Here is a 20,214-nt window from a genome sequence, read left to right as displayed (position 1 = left end):
AAAACTCGTATATATCTGATATATAATGCTCCGAAATTATAAAATGTGAAACCATCCAAATTAGAAAACAGGATGTCCATTCTAAACTAGAAACGAAAAAACAATTGACATACAGCAAACAACTACAACAACTGAACTACATGCTCTTTACTTGGGAAAAGGAACACGATGAATATGGCGAGCTAAATAATAGGATGAGCGCTAAACCCTCATCGAACTGACGTTAGTTTTGCTTTTAATTTTTCTTTTTAAGTTAGAAAAAACATATCGTTGTATTTACATTTGTATATTAATATATATAAAAAAAAAAAAAGAAGATGTGATATGATTGCCAATGAGACAACTCTCCACAAGAGACCAAAATGACACATAAATTAACAACTTTGGGACACCGTACGGCTTTTAACAATGAGCAAAGCCGCATAGTCAGCTATAAAAGACCCCGAAATGACAATATAAAACAATTCAAACGAGAAAATTCACGGCCTTATTTATCTAAAAAAATGAACGGAAAAAAAAATATGTAACACGTACATAAACAAACGACAACCACTAAATTACAGGCTTCTGACTTGGGACAGACGCAAACATACATAATGTAGCGGGATCCCAACCCTCCCCTAACTAGTTAAGACAGTGGTATAACAGTACAACATAAGAACAAACTATAAAAGAAGTTAAATCGTTCGTTGTTTGCTTAACATCCAGTGACAAATATTTCATACATATTCAAGACTTACAAGGTTTTACACTAGTAATGTATTGGAGCCCTTTGAAGCTTTCTGTTCGGTATGAGCCAAGGCTCCGTGTTGAATACCGTACTTTCACCAATAGTGGTTTTTCTTTTACAAATTGTGACTTGGGTGGAGAATTGTCTCATATACAATTTGGCACTCATACCACATGATCATCTTATATCTAAAATTTTGGTTTATTGTTTCTTCATCAACCAATAGAAATATCTGTGTCATATATGGTGTTGAAATGTTGAAATGTATGAAATAGTTTCTATGACTTCTATGAATTATTTCACAACACGTTTAAGGTTATATAATGTGTATGAAGTAAGTCAATTGTAATCTATTAACTTTTTTGCGGATCGCCTGTTTAAAGAATGTGTTTACACCCTTTGGAAATCCAGTTTGTCACATTTTATGAATGGCTGAATTCCGAGAACGATCAGCAGGATTAGGAAGTTGACATCATGTGTCGGTTTGACTTATCACTGAGTGGAAGCCGCAAGGTTCAAAGAGGATAATGCAAGGGTCATATTTTAAATCCTTGTGAAGAAAATAGATAAAATGTGACTAAATTTAGACGATAGCAGGTAAAGTAAATTCCGGTTTACACATTTAACTTACAATACACACGACATACATATGTACCTTTGTTTCGATTTATAATATCCTTGAGTACACTTATGCTCCATTTTATAATATTTCCGGATACAAATTTAACGACAAGGAAAATCTTATTTAAACTATATTATATTTTGAGCAAAAACAAGTGAATTTAAAACATTAATGTAAGGTAAGTTGACATTTTAATTTTCATGCAGCAGTTAAAAGTTGTTTTTTTCTTAACAAAAGTATTGTATTTAAGTATATTATAGGTTTCACAACATACATTTTAGGTCATTAAGGGTTAGAATGAACTGGTGTAAGGCTGATGAAAGTTATCCATGGCTGGATATTAAAATATGAGACAGAAAAACTTTAATAGTCCTTATTTTAATACAATATAGATTTCTTTAACACGTTGATTGATGATACAAATTGTCATCGAGTTTCTGTTTCATTTATATGTTCTTTTTCCTAGAAACTATTAAAGTTATGTACAAATACATTGAGATATATAGAAAACATATTAAAGGTAATTTAAGACAAGTATTTAATTTATAACGACTGGAAATATCTGTTTTAGTCATATAAATAAATAAAATCAATTACTTGTTACAGTCATAAATATTTAATTGAGATATTATAAATGCAAAATTATAAACATTTAAAAAAAAAACACGTATCTTAGTACGATCGAAATAGTTTAGGTTATAGTTTTATGTACACTGTTATTACAATTTATGCATATTCTGTATTTGCCTGTCCCAAGCCATGAGCCTGTTAATCAGTGGTTGTAGTTTGTATCTATGTTACATATTTGTTTTCGGATTGTTTTTTTATACAACAAGTAGGCCGTTAGTTTTCTCGTTTGAATGGTGTGTCACTTCGGGGCCTTTTATGCCGGACTAAAAGGTAATGACCTTGTTCAATGTTTAAGGCCATAAGGTAAATTCAGGTGTAATTGATATATTGTAAAGAGTTGTCTCATTGGCAATCATACCACATCTTCTTTTTATACAAGTTACAGTACAAATCGAAATTTATTAGGACCCAGAGTCACCATTGAACTTATGTGAATTTCTGTTTAAGACATGCGGACCTTTAGAGAAAGGCTCTGATGTGATATACTTAATTGATAGGAAATTGGCATAACCTTTTTCTTTTTAGATATAGAAAACAGTTATTATACATGTTTGTCTTATAATAAAGAAAAATAATGTGTCAACAGAACACCGATGTCCAACTCGCACTATCATTTTCTATGTTCAGTGGACCGTGAAATTGGGTTAAAAACGCTTAATTTGGCATAAAAATTAGAAAGATCATATCATAGGGAACATGTGTACTAAGTTCCAAGTTGATTACACTACAACTTCATCAAAATATGACTTGACCAAAAACATTAACCTGAAGCTGGACAGACAGACGAACGGATGAACAAACGGACGAACGAACGAACGGACGCACAGACCAGAAAGAATAATGCCCTCTACTTTCGTGGGTGGGGCATAAACATAAAATATAACTCTTTTAATGCGTATGTTTTGGTAATCATCTAGTACAACCCATGGTCCCTTTAGATTAAATCTGGTTTTGTTGCCAAAAAGCTCAAGTCATTTTATTTTTGTCTAGACTGGGAAGTGAGATCCCAGCTATCCTTATGTCTACTAGTAGATATCGATATTCCTATTTGTACTAGAATGATTCGGGATCCTATCTAATTCCATTGTGTACTGTAACATATACATACATACAGATTTAATGTTTTCAATATTTAAAAAAAAAATGAATATAGTAAGATATGATATATTTGAAATAGATACAACTCTCTATTAGAGAACAAATGACAATGAAGTTGTACACTTATAGCCTAGGTCACCGTACGACCTTCAATAATAAGTAAAACATATACCGTGTAGTCAGCTCTTAAACGGCCCGAAATACTTCATGTTTAACAATTCAATTGAAAAAACAAACATCCTGATTTATGTAAAAAAAAAAAGCAACAATGAACAAATATGAAATACAGCAGCAAACGACAATGACTGAGTTTCAGGCTTTTGACTCGGGACAGGCACATAATGAATGAGGCCGTTCACACATTTGAGCGGGCGTCCAACCCTCCTCTAACCTGGAACAGTGGTGTAACCTACCACGTCGGCATTTAAGGCCCTGGTACATTTTTTTCCATTCCGAACGGTCTTTAGCTGCTGTAGCTCAGCTGTGCCATCAAAGGGATGTTCTTTCAGTCTCTACAGCCCGTCTTCATGTGGTTTTGGGACGTCCACCTTTCCTTTTTCTCTCTGGTTTCCATGTCAGTGCAACTGAGCATAAACTGTTGGTATCCATCTTTAGTACATCAGATCGATACAAAGCAGAAAAACAAGTAACAAAACAATGGCCGGACGTGGCAAGGCATTTATATATCTCGACACTGCTTTCGAGATCAGCTTCAATGGTCTTACAATTTATATCATAGACAAATGTATCTACATTGATGCAATATTTTATAGTTTCCTATCAAACTTGGTTGAACTGCACCATGACTAAGTACTTAGCTATTCGGACTTCTGATATCAGTCTTTGTGTTATAATTATGTTATGCTATTTAAAAAATCCCAATGGCCGTCACGGCGTGGACCTTATTGGTCGTGCTATAGCATATAAGTTCTAGGCATTAAACACAATGTTTATTGTAACTTGTTTGTCCATGCAATAATTTAAGACAACAACAATATAAGTAAACACTGTGAGGGATACGCAACTGAGAAAATAAACACATTAAAAAAAATAGTTCAACTTTTTTAAAAGCGTTTTATTTAAATATGATACCAACAATATTCATTCTTGATTTTTTGAAAGAATGTTTATATTGGGCATTTAAATGCCCGCATAATTTGTGTTTACCTTAAAAATATCTTTTGATTTTGAATAATGTGTATAGTTTGTCAACTTCTGTAATCGAACCTAAATCTGAATAATTAACTATCAACTGCCTAAACTATGTAGAATAAATAAAAAAATATGCTATCAACTGGGTAAACTACGGTATGGAGAATAATAAAAAAAAATATGGAAGAATGCTTATTCAGATGACACTATGACATCATTCTACAGGAAGATGCAATAAGTAGGACCGAGATATAAACCTGCTGTTCACGATGGCAATAGGAAACACAAATAAAAATCTGCTGGACATCTGAAACACAGCCTCAAATCTACTAGACATCAGAAACACAGACAAATATCTACTGGACATAGGAAACGCAGACAAAAATCTGCTAGACATCGGAAACAGACAAATATCTGATAAACACAGACAAATATCTGCTGGACGTCGGAAACACAGACAAAAATCTTCTGGATATCGGAAACACAGACAAATATCTGCTGGACATCAGAAACACAGACAGGTAACTACAGGATATCGGAAACACAGACAAAAATCTGCTGGAAATCGCAAACCATACAAAAATCTGCTGGAAACCGCAAACCAAACAAATATCTGCTGGACATCGGAAACACAGACAAAAATCTGCTGGACATCGGAAACACAGACAAAATCTGCTGGACATTGGAAACACAGACTAAAATCTGCTGGACATCGGAAACACAGACAAAAATCTACTGGACATCGGAATACAGACAAAAATCTGCTGGACATCGGACACATAGACATAAATCTGATTGACATCAGAAACACAGACTAAAATCTGCTGGACATAGGAAACACAGACAAAAATCTACTTGACATCGGAAACAGAGTAAAATCTAATGGACATCGGACACACAGGCAAAAATCTGCTGGACATCAGAAACACAGACAAAAATCTTCTGAACATCGGAAACACAGACAAAAATCTACTGAACATCGGATACCCCCTATTCTTTCGTATCTATTATCATTACACTGCACTACGATTGTAATTTGAAACACAGGCTTAAATCTGTGGTTATAATTGCAAAATCCATTGATCGACGATCGGAAACAGGCAAAATCCATTGTATGATAATGACGACTGAAAACTCAGACAAAAAATTGACAAAGCAAGCATGCAACAAAGATCCAATTTGTATCTGTTGTAACAATAGCCGTAATAAGGTGTTGTCATTATACGCCTCGCAGCTGATAATTTATAGTGTTTCAGACCTTACACCGATCGACCCTGGACTAGGGTCAACATAAACTTCTTTTCGCAATAAGGAAGTAATTTTTCAAATATATTGGATTTAAAATACTTGACTTAGAATGAAGAAAGAAAACACTTAAAAATGTGTATGGTTAATTAGTGTTGAATATTTAATTGGTGCTGTATTACGCAACCATGATATTTATATGCTATTACACTCTATACACTGCAAGGTCACTTTAAAGTATCAAAAACCCTTTGCTTATACGCTCTTTCAAAAATGTTAGTTTGTACATTTTGATTTATAACTCACTTAACTTACTTATTAAAAGTTCACACAGCTGTGTCATTGTAGTTACAAAATATAATTAGTATGAACTAATACAACACTATAAGAAGGGGCTGGTCCACCAATTTTTAAAAGAGTGTCCTAGCCCAAGATAGTGTAGAGGTTCCAACTGCATGTCCCCATTCAAATGCATTGATCCTTAAGAAAAAAGGGGGTAACCAACCCGGAACCCCCCCCCTTCCCTTGATCCGCCACTGATAAAAACGTGTGCCTGATGTGAATCCTCCTTAAAATCGGTCCTATAATTTGAAAGTCCCCGCATCAAGTCAAATCGTTGAGGTTTTTTTCATCGATTCGTCATTTTTCGTTTTGTAGTATTTACCCGAGTAAGTCATTTTGAATTAGGATTTATTACTTGACTTTAACACATCTGCTTCCAAGTTAACATGAACACTATTTAGAGTTCATAATACATTGAATTTCAGCTTATCATAGAGCTTAGACCTATAAAAAGAAATTCGATCTTGGTAATAAGATTTGAAAAATGTTAATCTTGGTACGCCTGAACTTCTGTAGTTACTATTTCCACGTACTAACAATTATATCATATTTCCTGTTAACATGTATCAAAACTGGGGCTTTAATATGTATGAGTTTTAGTACTTGAATGTTTGGTTTTATAACTGTTTTAATCTGAGCGTCACTGATGAGTTTTATGTAGACGAAACGCGCGTCTGGTGTATTAAATTATAATCCTGGTACCTTTGATAACTATTAGAAGAATAGTAACATACATTATTTGAAAATTTAGAGGAAGATGGAAAATTAATCAAGCCCAAATCTCCTTCAAAGCCAAATTAGACGCCCCTCACCTTCCTTCCCCGCAAAAATATGAAAGTCTTCACTTGTTTGATTATCTAGATAAAATTACCGACATGGTGAGTGACTGACTTCTTGACAAATACCCTTACATATATCAGTATATCCACAGTTAATTATCTTTTCGATATTTCAATACAAATTATTGGCACACGCTCTTTGTATTTAACAGTCTCTGAATATGTATTTTGATTCTTTTTGAAAAAATCAGTAAAGATTATCTTTTTTTTCAGGCACAAATTTAATATCAAAAGATGTCAAAAACTGGAGGTAATAACTTTATTATGTTTATCTTATGTGAAATACTGCCAGCGCTTATTACCGAGTTTGAAGCAAGACAATTACAAAAACAAAATTATGAAAACAAGGAGACGTGGTATTATTGCCAATGAGACAAATACGGTATCTGCTACATGTCAAATGACAAGTATTCAAACAACAAGATCATCGTACAGATTTAATAGAAGGTGAAACGATTCAAAAGAGGTTTAACTAGAGCAACGCTTACGTTGAACTAAAACAATTATTTCAGACGACATTTGATAACAACTGCATCTTTTTCAGTATCAAAACCTGCTATAAACTTTCTCTTTTAATTCAAAGTACATACATGACATCTGTAAACTTCGTAATACGTACGCATACCTTTTTTAAATATCTACAATATTCTTTCTTAGCTGATCTTCCACTAGTAGTAGCGGCGTCACATTTGGTTAATGCCTCCATGAAAGGCTATCTGGAAAAGAAGAGACCAAGTAAGTATATTACTGTTTTATTTGTTGAATATTGATTTTAACTTTCTATTAGTCATGGAATGACATAACCGGTACCAATTTCACGGCACCAGATGCGCATTTCGACAATAAACGTAACTTCAGTGATGCTCGGAGCCAAATTATATCCAAAATTTATAGAATTTTTGAACCAAAAATGACAAAAAAAGTATAAGAAGATGCTAATGAATTTTAATTATAGTACATGTATCTCCCCTGTTAACTATTGTTCATGTCTCTTTATATCAAGTATCACTGTACATGTAACATCGATATACGCAACACATGTGCAACATCAATATGATCATTGGACTACAAACAAAGAGTCACACTATATGAGCTATTGCATTTTGTCCAAATAGTCAAATCATCCATCCATATATGATTTTAGACTGTTTTGAAATAGTCAAAACATCCATATGAGACATTTCAACTCTGTACAAATAGTCAAAACACCAAAGTGAGCTATCAAACTTTGTACAAATAGTCAAACGACCAATAAGGGCCGTTGTCCTTAACTAGTCAAGACACGATAGTGTATTGTTTTTGGCAGGAGTCAGTTGTCTTATTGAAAGATTTATATGCACTGTAATTTTCTTTTTCTTCATAAAACAGAAAAAAATATTACCTCAGCGTATTTTCATGCTTTTTTTATTTTTTCTTTTAATAGGTAAAAAGTTGCTGTCTATAAAATATCAGCGTAGATGGTGTTTGGTTTACGGGAATTTATTTCTGTACTATGATTCTCCAGAGGATAAAGCACAGAAAGGAGGGTTTTCTCTTGAAAGTAAGCATTCTAAATGTTGCTTGTTAGGAAGAGTTTCCATAAAAAAAATAGCTGATGTTGCATAAATTCAGTTTTCTTCAGGTCGCTTTTTTATCATATTACTCCTGACGTTTCTGAATATTTTTGCATCCCCGAGTTTCAAATGTTTAGGCTTGAGTATTCCTTGTAGTAACTCTAGGAAAGTATATAGGACGCACAAAATGTGTGTACACATATTTCTGATGCTTTCTCGGCTTTAAAACCAATGTAGTATCTTATATAAATTTAGGCGAGGCTAACACACTTTTGTATCACAAAATTTAACGTTGGGACTTCGCAAATAAAATAAATGCAGTTCAATACGAATTTCTTTTGGAAATGATTGACAGGAATGATTTATTTGTTGTTATAATTAGACAAAAACCAAACGAATGCGATGAGTTAAAATGTAGGTAATAGATATCTTACAGCTGGTTGCTTTTTTTGTTACTTAAGCATCTTTTTATCATCAACGTCTTTTATACACAAGTTTTGTTTATTCTTGTGCAATTTAATTCTTTGTATATATATTTTATTTGATTATGTTTTATAGGTTATCGATTTTTACATAGTCCAGGGCACAGTCCATTCGGGTTTTCATTGGTCAGTCAACTTAAACGAAAATTTGAGGTATTATTACATTATATTCATAATTTATTGTTGCACAATTATGATTTATAGTTTATTTTTGGAAGTATTGCGTGTAATGAAAGTTAGACTATTGGCAGTAAATCAAATTTACTTGCAAAAATACCTGACGCCATTGTTTATGTCATTAAAACAGAGACAACTGTTACTATTAAGTATTAGGAAATACAAGACCGAGAATAGGCAAGTTAGACCAGATAAGACACGCCAGTTCATTAAACAAATTCAAGCGAATAATCTAGGCTGAACACTTAAAAAGAGAGCATCAAGTCAGAGAGAGACAGAAGACTTACCAAATTGAATTTGTAATTTAAGATTTAAAGGTTATTTGCATCTTAGACAACACTAAATGGAAGGAATAAAATATGCTTTATGTAAGGCCAAGATATTGTGATTATGTGGGTTTAGACCAAGGGATTATGATAATTAGGGTATAAGCTTAAGTGATCATGATCAAGTGGATTTAAGCCATGGGATCGTGATCAAGTAGGTTTAAACCAAGGGATTGTGACTATGTGGGTTAACGCCAATGGATTGTGACTATGTGGGTTTGAGCCGATGGATTGTGATCATGTGGGATTAAGCCAATGGATTGTGACTATGTGGGTTTTAGCCAATGGATTGTGACTATGTGGGTTTAAGCCAACGGATTGTGATTATGTGGGTTTAAGCCAATGGAATTGTGACTATGTGGGTTTAAGTCAATGGAATTGTGACTATGTGGGTTTAAGCCAATGAATTGTGACTATGTGGGTTTTAGCCAATGGATTGTGACTATGTGGGTTTAAGGCAACGGATTGTGATTATGTGGGTTTAAGCCAATGAAATTGTGACTATGTGGGTGTAAGCCAATGGAATTGTGAATATGTGGGTTTAAGCCAATGGATTGTGAATATGTGGGTTTAAGCCAATGGATTGTGATTATGTAGGTGTTAGCCAATGGAATTGTGATATGTTGGTTTAAGCCAATGGATTGTGATTATGTGGGTTTAAGCCAATGGATTGTGATTATGTGGGTTTAAGGTAAGGGAATGTGAATATGTGGGTTTAAGCCAATGGATTGTGATTATGTGGGTTTGAGCCAATGGATTGTGATTATGTGGGTTTAAGCCAGGGTATTGTGACTATGTGGCTTTAAGCCAATGGATTGTGATCATGTGGGTTTAAGCCAAAGGAATTATGACTATTTGGGGTTAAGCCAATGATTGTGATTATGTGGGTTTCAGCCAATGGAGTAGGATCATGTGGGTTTTGGTCAATGGAAATGTTGTTCTTATGCAATGGATTGTGATTATGTGGTTTTAAGGCAGTGGATTGTGATTATGTGGGTTTAACCAAGGGATTGTGATCATGTGGGTTTTAGCCCAGGGATTGTGGCTGTGGGTTTAAGACAAAAAGATTGTGACTATGTGGGTTTAAACCCAGGTTTTTGACTATATGGGTTTAAGCCAAATTTATTGTGACTATGTGGGTTTAAGTAAAGGGATTGTGAGATGTTGGTTTAAACCAAGGGATCATACATATATGGGTTAAAGCCCAGGGATTGTGATCATAGATATAGGAAGATGTGGTGTGAGTGCCAATGAGACAACTCTCCATCCAAATAACAATTTAAAAATTAAACCATTATAGGTTAAAGTACGGCCTTCAACACGGAGCCTTGGCTCACACCGAACAACAAGCTATCTCATGTTGATTTTAACTAAGGGATTATGACTAGGTGGGTTAAGCCAATGGAGTGTGACTAAATGGGTTTAAGCGAAAGGATTGTGGCTATGTGGGATTAAGCCAATGGAGTTGTGACTATGTGGGTTTAATCCAATGGACTTGTGACTATATGGGTCTGAGCCAATGAATTTTTATTATTTGGATTTAAGCCAAGGGATTGTGATTATGTGGGTAAACGTGACGGCATTGGACATATGATAATGTGTGTATAGGTCAAAACATTTTGGATATTGTCTTAGAGCAAATGGCTTGTGCAATGCTACAGGTTTAAATGAAACTACCGGTTTATATCTTAAATAATTTTAGATATCAAGATTTTACTCATTTGTGTGAAGTGCATTCCAGTTTAGTTTGTTTTGACGTATCTTATTTTATTTATTTCAGTTCATGGCTCCTAGCAAAGATGAATATATAAATTGGGAGAACGCAATTAAGAAAGGCATTGCACTTACTCGGAGACAAAACGGTGAGTTCATATCTAGCACCTTAATTCGTGTATTAATAACTCAATACAAAAAACTCAAGTTTGAAAACTTAGAACAATGAATCATTTTGTCTTAGCTTAACTTTTCAAATAAACGAATGTACAAGAAGTGTCAAGAAGTGTTCTACCTTATCTGTATTTGGTAAGACCTTTTGGAATTCTAGTCCTTCAATGATATTCTTCTTCTCACTTTATTTGTCCTTTTTAAACTATTTTATCTCGAATCACTGATGAGTGTTCTATAGACGAAATGCTCGTATAGGTATGACATGTTATTTATTATAATGTATCACATATTCTATCATCAACATTATTATTACACAGTAAAATCTAAGATTTGATAAACTTTTTTACTTTTATCAATAAACAAGCTTGCTCTTTACCCTTTTAGATAAATTCGTTGGATGTGTACTGACCAATGCTTTACCCTGGTAGACTATGATAAATCTATAAGTTGTAATTTTGACTTTGCCCTACCTTTAAGAAATTGCAAGAAATGCTAGATTTTTACCATTTTACAGATTGTTCCTTATTTTTTGCTGCCCAAGGTTAGAGAGTGTAATAGTTTTGGTTATTGTCTGTGATATTTTTCTTTTGTTCATTGTTCTGTCACACATCAGCCTTAGAGTTTCTCGTTTGAATTGTTTTGTCCTTTGTCTTCCCTGTGACTTTTATATAAAGAATAATAGGTAGTTTCGTTTTTGAAACTGACTGTATCATGTGGAATATCTAGATATAATTACATTAGATGTATATTTCATTAAAGTACGTTATTCTGATTGGCTAGCTGCTCATCACTTGTTATTCCTTAAGCATTTGCATTTCACAATAAAACTTATCATTCATGATGACACGAGGTCTCATAATAAAGTGCACAGGTAAATCAAGTAAAAACTTAATAAAAATCATGACCCTAGTTAAAAATGTAATTATAAATATTGAATTGAATGCTTCTTTTAGTATTTTCATATGGTTGTAAAAGCGTTGACCGTGTGCACATTTTTAGAATGAAGCGCTTCATACAAAGTGTACTTCAGTCAACGCTTTTACACCCCAATAAAGTTACAAAAAAGAAGCATTCAATTCTTAAACACACTCACTTTATTTGTATTTATATTTATATATATATATATATATATATAATTATGTGTATTACAATACAAACAAAATTTAAAGCTTGAAAGAAATTTGTTGGCATGACTTTATTTTCGGTCTCCTCATTTTCATTTTTTTTCTTTTTAGAACCTTTAAAGGTAAAACCAATGCAAACAACCAAGGATGATCAGGATCTGTATAAAAAACATGCGAATTTAGAAAAGATATCAACAATGCCGAATATGAAAATTCCTGAGCGGCCGAGAATTCCTCCAAATACATATGTAAGTCCTAAAAGCATTGGAGCCAAAACTTTCCCTGAAAAAACGAAAGCACAAACTAATAATATTACCAATTCACCTAAAATATTGGAGAGAAAAGCGATGGCGATGCAGGAGGCATCCAAATATGATTTATACATCAAGGGAAACAAAACATCAGGTAGTGAAAGTGATTCTGATAGTGATGGTGATGATGGTTATATTAAAACCGCAAAATTAAATCTTCCAAAGATCCCAATCAAACACACAGAAAACACGCCGATAGACGACACGAAAGATTACACACAAGATGACTATATGATAGTACTTCCGAGTCTTCCTCCGGATAAAAGTGTTAAAGTGGAAAGTCCTTATGTTGAGTTCAAGTCAGATGAAACTGATAGTCAAGTGGATGGAAAAATAGAAAAAATATACAGCAGTGTCAAAAACCCTTCTATTGGATTAATAAAGCAGATGTCCGAATCGGACTACGCAATTGTTGATCATACCCTTCGGAAGGATGACGACAGTAACGCGGTAAATACAAGAAATCCCTCTATTGGATTCATTCAGCAGCGTTCGGAATCAGATTACGCCTCTGTTGATCATTCTGTTTTGAACAACAAAGACGATGTTGTTAAAGGTTCTAGAAACCCTCAAATTGGAGGAATTAAACAAAGATCAGAGTCTGATTATGCATCCGTTGATAGTGTGACTCTTCTTAGAAAAAATCCTCCTTGTAGAAAAGCTGAACAAAGTTCTAATTCAGGATATGTTACCGTTGATCACTATGGCGCGGTCAACAATCCGGACAGTGACGAAGCAGATTCAGATGATGACTATGAGAACCCACATACTGTTATTGATTATACTAGCTTGCCTAATTTGCATTTACCACAAAACAAAGTGCAATCAGTGTCATCTTCGTCTACGGAATCAGAGTCCGATGATTCTGAGGATGATTACATGAAACCGGGAAGTCCTCTTAAGCCCATTACAAACAACAATCAGCAGGTCAACGATATTAGTTATTTAAGTAGTGAATCTTCAGACACGGATGACCAGCTGTCAGATCCAGCATCAGTACCCATTACTGTACAAAAAGTATTCGATCCTATTTATGAAAATTTTGCGTAGTAAAACAAAACAGTTATTAAATACGGGCATGGCATAAATACAAAATATGTGCATTGGAAAGTTTTACAAAGGTATAAACCCTTTTTATTGGCCAATTAGGCTTTTCATATGTACTAGTATGAGTTCGATATGTCATAAGTACATGTATGAGTAAAAAGTTTTTTATGTGCATGTAAGTGTTTTATGTACAATATTTATTAAAGTTTAATGTTCAATATTCCGATGTTTTCAATATACTAACTCATCAAATAAAGGCAAAAGTAGTAAGCAGCTGTTTAAAAGTCGTAAATCGATTGTGAGAAAATATTCATAGAAACAGACTGTTTGAAAAAATCTTCCACATTCCTAGCTTATACAAAGATTATAACTTGGTTACGAATGTTGTAAAAACAAGTCAAATATTACAAAGTTGAACAGAATTAATAAACGAAAAGTTGTGCCGAATACGTATAAGCAATCTTTTTCTACCTCAATAGTTGTGAAAACAGTTTATCCTTAGTTTCTTGATGATTTTCGTGTTCTTAAATATTTTCCTTTATTTTGTTTTGTATGCTGTTGTTTGTCTTTTTGGCCTTTTAAGTCGTTTTACTTTTGTTATTGTTTTGCGATGGCAGTGTCAGATGGTCTTTGACCTCTGGTATCTTCTACTTCGTTTCCTGTTAGTACAATGACGTATTGAAAAATTGAAAGTCATAAGCTTCCATACGTAGCTTCCAAGGAGTGGGAGAAAATCCCATGGTTTCAGTTCAGCGTATTTGTAGATAAGTGTCATGGTGACCATTTTGAATACAGCAACTATGAACATTTATATATAATCGGAGACTTATGCACTGTTTCACGGCAGTATCTTATAGGATATACTGTAGATTCATTATTATTCGTTGGATATCAATTTTCGTGGATTTGGTTGGTATAGCTAAACCGCAAAATTGAATGATCAACGAAAGATAAATTTTTCTAGGCTTGTATGCAGACTTTGGCAAATAGTTATCAAAGGTACCAGGATTATAATTTAGTACGCCAGACGCACGTTTCGTCTACATGAGACTCATCAGTGACGCTCATATCAAAATATTTAAAAAGCCAAACAAGTACAAAGTTGAAGAGCATTGAGGATCCAAAAGTCCAAAAAGTTGTGCCAAAAACGGCTAAGGTAATCTATACCTGGGATAAGAAAATCCTTAGTTTTTCGGTAAATTCAAAGTTTTGTTAACAGGAAATTTATAAAATGACCACATTAATGATATGCATGTCACAAAACCACGAGATTAAATATCCACGAACATGTAAGTTTTCCTTAATCCATGAAAATTGGTACCCACGAAATAAACGAATCCACAGTAAGCATTTCCAATTGTGTCCATAAATCAACATCACAAATATAGACTGTCTCCCTTTTCCTGTTCTTTATCTATAAGACTAAGATATAAAACTAAAAAGATTTGGTCTGATTGACAATGAGATAAAGGCAACAGTAGCATACCGATGTTCACAGCTCATATCTCTTCATAACATACCAATGGTCACAGAAATTAACAACTATAGATCACAGTGCGTAGAAATATCTGTACCGCATGGTCAGCTAAAAGCCTCGAATTAAATCATTTAAAAGAAACACGTAGTGGTATAATTCATATACAAAATAATCAAAGAAAGACAAATAAGAAACAATAACCACTGAATTTCGGGCTCTTGGCTTGGAGCAGTCACATACAGAATGTGGCGCGTTTAAACTAGTTAGAGGACGCACAGGTCCTCAACCTAACACTGGACAGTGGTGTAACTGTTCAATATAAGAACGAACTCAGTGAAAAAGGTTTAACTCCCCAGATCGATGCGAAGCAGGAGTTCATCTGACAAAAACATTGAGCGGACGTGGCAGGTTACTTATACATCCCCACCACAAAAATATAAAAAAGAAGATGTGGTATGATAAGCAAAGATACAACTCTTCACAAGTGACAAAATGACACAGAAATTAACCGTTATAGGTAACCGTGTGCCTTCAACAATGAGCAAGCCCATACACGTATAGTTCTTGGAGTACTCACAGCAGTTACTGAATGATGTTGCAAGGGAGAGAAGCAATTTAATCAAAAATCGTGCTTTCAAAGAATTATTTGTTAGTATAGTGCCAGATGCTGTCCACAGTTTCTGTTAAAGTATTATTGAATTGAGGATATAATTGGTTTTTAGTGGGGTTGTAGACGACACCCGCGTCTGGCGTATCAAATTATAATCCTGGTACCTCTGATAACTATTTTATCGAAGCGTTTATAACCAGTTTTACTCGATTTTGCCTTGTTCTACAAAACTTTTTTATTATAAAGTGGTTCGAAGGATTATAATGTATAATAATAGGATTAAAGTTCAGTAATAAAGGAAGAACTACACTCTGCACACGTCACGCATTTTTTACAAGCCTTCGAAATTTGTTGAATGAGATATTAAACATGTGCAGTAATGAGAGAAAGTTGTGTATTACTGAAAAATTATTACACCAGGGTTTCCGATATCACAAACTAGTCAAAACATTTAGTAAATATTATTATCGGTATAAGGAAATCATTCGTGAATATAACTCAACATGCAGACATCTTATACGTTCAGGTATTTCACCTCCAATCTTTTATGTTAATATTCTTTACCAAGCACACAAATAAATGTCAGTATTGACCTCAAAAGCTAAAAAGAACCTTTAAACAGACTTATTAAGTTGCTTGTGTACAATTTGGAGTTTAGTATGGCGTTCATTATCACTGAACTAGTATATAGTTCTTAAGGTGCTATATACTAAACCCCTAACAGTAGGGATTGTGCTCGATATTCATATGATGAAGACATCACTTCGGTTTTACCATGTATATCTATTGTATACTGGTTGTCATTTTAAATAAAATACTGTTCGCAAAAGTAATAATTATTCTAACTAATAAGGATGTTCTTGTCCAAGGTAGAACATCTGAGCGTCATTGGTTAGTCTTGTGTGGACGAAACGCACGCCTGCCGTATTAAATTTAAACCTGGTACCTTTTGTAAGCTATTTTTCGTGTGTTTCTCTGTCCTATATTTTCTCCCATTTATTTGTATTGTAGTCCTGTCATGTATGGTTTTTTTTCTCAATCGATTTATGAATTTTGAACAGCGGTATACTAATGTTGCCTTTATCTTTCAATCATTTAAATTGAGGTCTGGATCTGGCATGTCAGTAACTACTAGTAGTCTGTTGTTATGTATGTATTAATGTAACTATTGTTTCATATTCTGACATCGGACTCTGACTTCCCTTAAATTGAGTTTTACTGTGCGTATTGTTCTACGGGTTTTTTTTCTACATTGGCTAGAGGTAAATGGGGAGGGTTGAGATCTCCAAAATCACGTCCAATCCTGCCGCAATTTTGCGCCTGTCCTAAGTCAGGAGCCTCTGGCCTTTGTTAGTCTTATATGATTTTTAATTTTAGTTTCCTGTGTATAGTTCGGATTTAAGTATGACGTCCATTATCACTGAGCTAGTATACATATTTGTTTAGGGGCTAGCTGAAGGACGATTCCGGGTGCGGGAGTTTCTCTCGACATGGAATCCTATTGCTGGCCTTCGGCTGTTGTCTGCTCTATGGTTCGGTTGTTTTCGCTTTGACATATTCCCCGTTTCCATTCTCAATTTTCTTTCATTGTAATTATTATACAATATTGCTACTTGTATATTTGATAAACGGATTTGTTAATTGTCATGTGTATGGTAATTTATAAAGTTACTGGTATTAAACTGCTAAATCCAGTTGACGTATTTTTTACACCCGAGCTCTATTGTTACACTGTCTAGTTTCTGTTTCTGAAACAAATGTAAATTGAATAGATCTATTGTTTCGAATAACAATGAATTTTGGCAATAGGGTGTGACGAGCGGGGTTTCTGGAAACCTTGCTTCTACATCCAGTAAACACAATCCATTGTTATTCATAACAATAGAAATTGTATTTTTTTAAATAGCATGAGCATAAGAAATTAGTAATAGTTTTCACCACAAGTTGTTTCCAGATAAATTTAAAAAAAACATTGTAGGAAATTCCAATAGTAGCGAAAAAATTATTAAGTATCTACTTTGAATAAAAAAACATCTTTTGAAATTCTACTTGCTTGCAGATAAAAATTTTGAACCTAATCATATGTCTCTATTCTAAAGCATTATTCTTGTTAAGAAAGGGGGTGATTACCACCCCCCACCACGGGATCGGCTCCTAACTTGATGATCAATCTATATGTTTGTATGTTGAGCGTGTCCGATCGTCGGGTTTTATAATCCAGACACACCTTTCCCTCAGTATGTCCGAATACGACTGTCGGTTTATTATTCTTGAGGAGAGGCTGGGGAGGCTCTTTTTTATTAATAAAACCATACATATATAAAATACATTTAAGATTACCTTAATTGAACAGGTATAAGTACTTTGGATTGTAATAAAGCCTTTATCTCTAGTTTCTTCTAACAAATCCAAGGCTTGGCTCAAAATGTCGTCCGTCTTATACTTTATTTATGCCAAACCATATTGACAAATGCATGCAAGGAGCATGATACATATTGAGTACATGAATTTAACGGGTATATGCTAAACAGCAACTTTGATATTTGTAAAATCTATTAACGTGTCAAAGTTTAAACGAAGATAGACAAAGTAAGATTACTATTTGGGTTTCATGTAAAAATAAATATAAATAATCTTAAAAATCATGGTTTGATATTGTCAATAAATATGCTATCTTTTCTTTTTTTATTATTTAATAATCAATAATAACAAATGTAGGATTTGTCATAGGGTGTAAGTATGTTATATGGCGTGTCTGAATAAGAAACCACTCCAACCTCCGGCCAACGTGGTTTCTTATCCAGACATACCTATTCCTAGCTGTATAACTATATAAAATGTTATAAGAGACATATAATTCAGTTTAATTATTAAAAAAAAGTAATATCACAAAAATACTGAATTCCGAGGAAAATTCAAAACGGAAAGTCCCTAACCAAATGACAAACAAATGGATAACAACTGTCAGATTCCTGACTTGATACAGCCATTTTCCTAGGTAGAAAATAGTGGATTGAACCTGGTTTTAAAGCTAACTTAACCTCTCACTGGTATGACAGTCGCATCAAATTTCACTATATTGACAACGATGCGTGAACAAATTTAACAGACATTAGGGTAAAAATGTCAATTATATGTGTCCGATTTTATCAACATTAAATTATCCATATTGGAATTCTTTATTAATCAATACAAAATAAAACAAAACAAAAACAAGAAAAAAACAATAGACAAAGGACTTTATTATACAAAGGAGACGACCAATACACATTAAATACAGAATAAGTTATATTAAAAGCCATTTTACATGGTTTTCCTGGTGAAAATTTTTCATTTTGTCGCAAATATATAAAAAAAAATATAATACACTAAGCAATGGTTTGTGTGACTAAGGTTTACGTATTTATTCACGGATTTGTCAAAAATATTCGACAAATTTTAATAGAAAATCTTCGTTTTATCGATTCGCTATGCTGTGACGAATAGCGACTTAAAGAGACCTTTTATAATCAATGTTGCAGGAACAATATTCTTTAACTAGTATTAATTTCAATGATTTTACGTGCAAACTAATAAAATATTAACCAAACTGTGTGCCTTGTATTTTTACAGAGATCGAATACAAATTCCCGCCATTACGGGACATACTTTTACATTATGCAATGGTATTATCTATCAAAAAGAAGTAAAAAATCATTAAATATTTTATGTAAAAGTTGTTTTTGATTATCAATCAATCTTTTTATGTTTATTCTATTTTAAACAATCTAGGATTTTCAAACCTAGCTGGGGAAACTTTTCTATTAAACGATATCTACCAAGTATCAAACAACGAGTGATTGATCAGTGCACACACGATCAATCATCAAAAATTCATGATTCATCAAAATTTGACCAACAATTCCATAATTCAATCAGCGTAGCTCTTCTGGTGATGTTCTAAGTAATAGATTAGAAAGGTCATCTCTGTGTAAAATTAGATTGAGTGCACAGAATCTTGCTATTGAAAAGGGGCGATATTTAGGTTACTAACCGATGAACGAGTTTATAATGTATGTAAATCAGGTGAGGTAGAAAGGTGAAGATGAAAGTCACTTTTTACTGAAATGTAAAAAAAAAATCAAACTATAGAATTAACTTTAAAAATAAAATATTAAATATACTTCTTACATGTTGTAGTGAAAATCAGATAAATATTAATAGTTGCATTAATGGTAATTCTTTAAAAGTTCTGAAAGTGAATAGTTCTTATATATATATAAATGTCTGATGTATAGAAACGAGATTTTAGCTTCTTAATTATAAAATATTTTAACTATGACTATGCTGTATTCATTGTTGTAATGCACTGTAATATGGTCCTTTGTCGATTATTGTAATTGTGTTTGTGCCAAAAAAATATTTGTATTTGTATTTGTAGTTGTATTTGTGAAGACTGTATCTTTTATGAATCGGCAATACAGTACATTTGATATCCAAACATTGACAAATCGATCTTTTTTCATAATTCAAAATTTCCAAACGGAAGCTGAAATTGTACCATGTTTCGTCCCTCCTCTGAT

At 33.4% G+C, this 20,214-nt stretch overlaps 1 protein-coding gene across 2 annotated transcripts; it reads left to right on the top strand.

Moving 5' to 3' along the window:
- The first annotated feature begins 1,128 nt into the window (after window positions 1-1,128).
- On the top strand, window positions 1,129-13,785 carry LOC134708180 (uncharacterized). 2 transcript variants are annotated; one of them, XM_063568514.1, is made up of 7 exons: window positions 1,129-1,327; window positions 6,872-6,908; window positions 7,316-7,393; window positions 8,082-8,198; window positions 8,770-8,846; window positions 10,977-11,058; window positions 12,319-13,785. In XM_063568514.1, the coding sequence occupies exons 2-7, from the start codon at window positions 6,893-6,895 to the stop codon at window positions 13,566-13,568; spliced, it is 1,620 nt and encodes a 539-aa protein (XP_063424584.1). In that variant the 5' UTR covers window positions 1,129-1,327; window positions 6,872-6,892; the 3' UTR covers window positions 13,569-13,785. The 2 variants fall into 2 exon arrangements, with proteins under 2 accessions (XP_063424584.1, XP_063424583.1); XM_063568513.1 differs by lacking the exon at window positions 1,129-1,327 and adding an exon at window positions 1,410-1,530.
- The last annotated feature ends 6,429 nt before the right edge of the window (window positions 13,786-20,214 follow it).

Source organism: Mytilus trossulus, chromosome 2, assembly GCF_036588685.1.
Source record: "Mytilus trossulus isolate FHL-02 chromosome 2, PNRI_Mtr1.1.1.hap1, whole genome shotgun sequence".
Taxonomy (NCBI): Eukaryota; Metazoa; Mollusca; class Bivalvia; order Mytilida; family Mytilidae; genus Mytilus; species Mytilus trossulus.
Note: the sequence above shows the minus strand (reverse complement) of the source record. Positions and strands in the feature narration are given on the sequence as shown.

Bases quoted from the DNA above. Each gene is read 5' to 3' on its own strand.
- LOC134708180 (XM_063568514.1), top strand. The intron at 8,199-8,769 runs GTAAGCATTCTA...TATGTTTTATAG, and splicing joins AGGAGGGTTTTCTCTTGAAA to GTTATCGATTTTTACATAGT. The intron at 8,847-10,976 runs GTATTATTACAT...TATTTATTTCAG, and splicing joins AACTTAAACGAAAATTTGAG to TTCATGGCTCCTAGCAAAGA.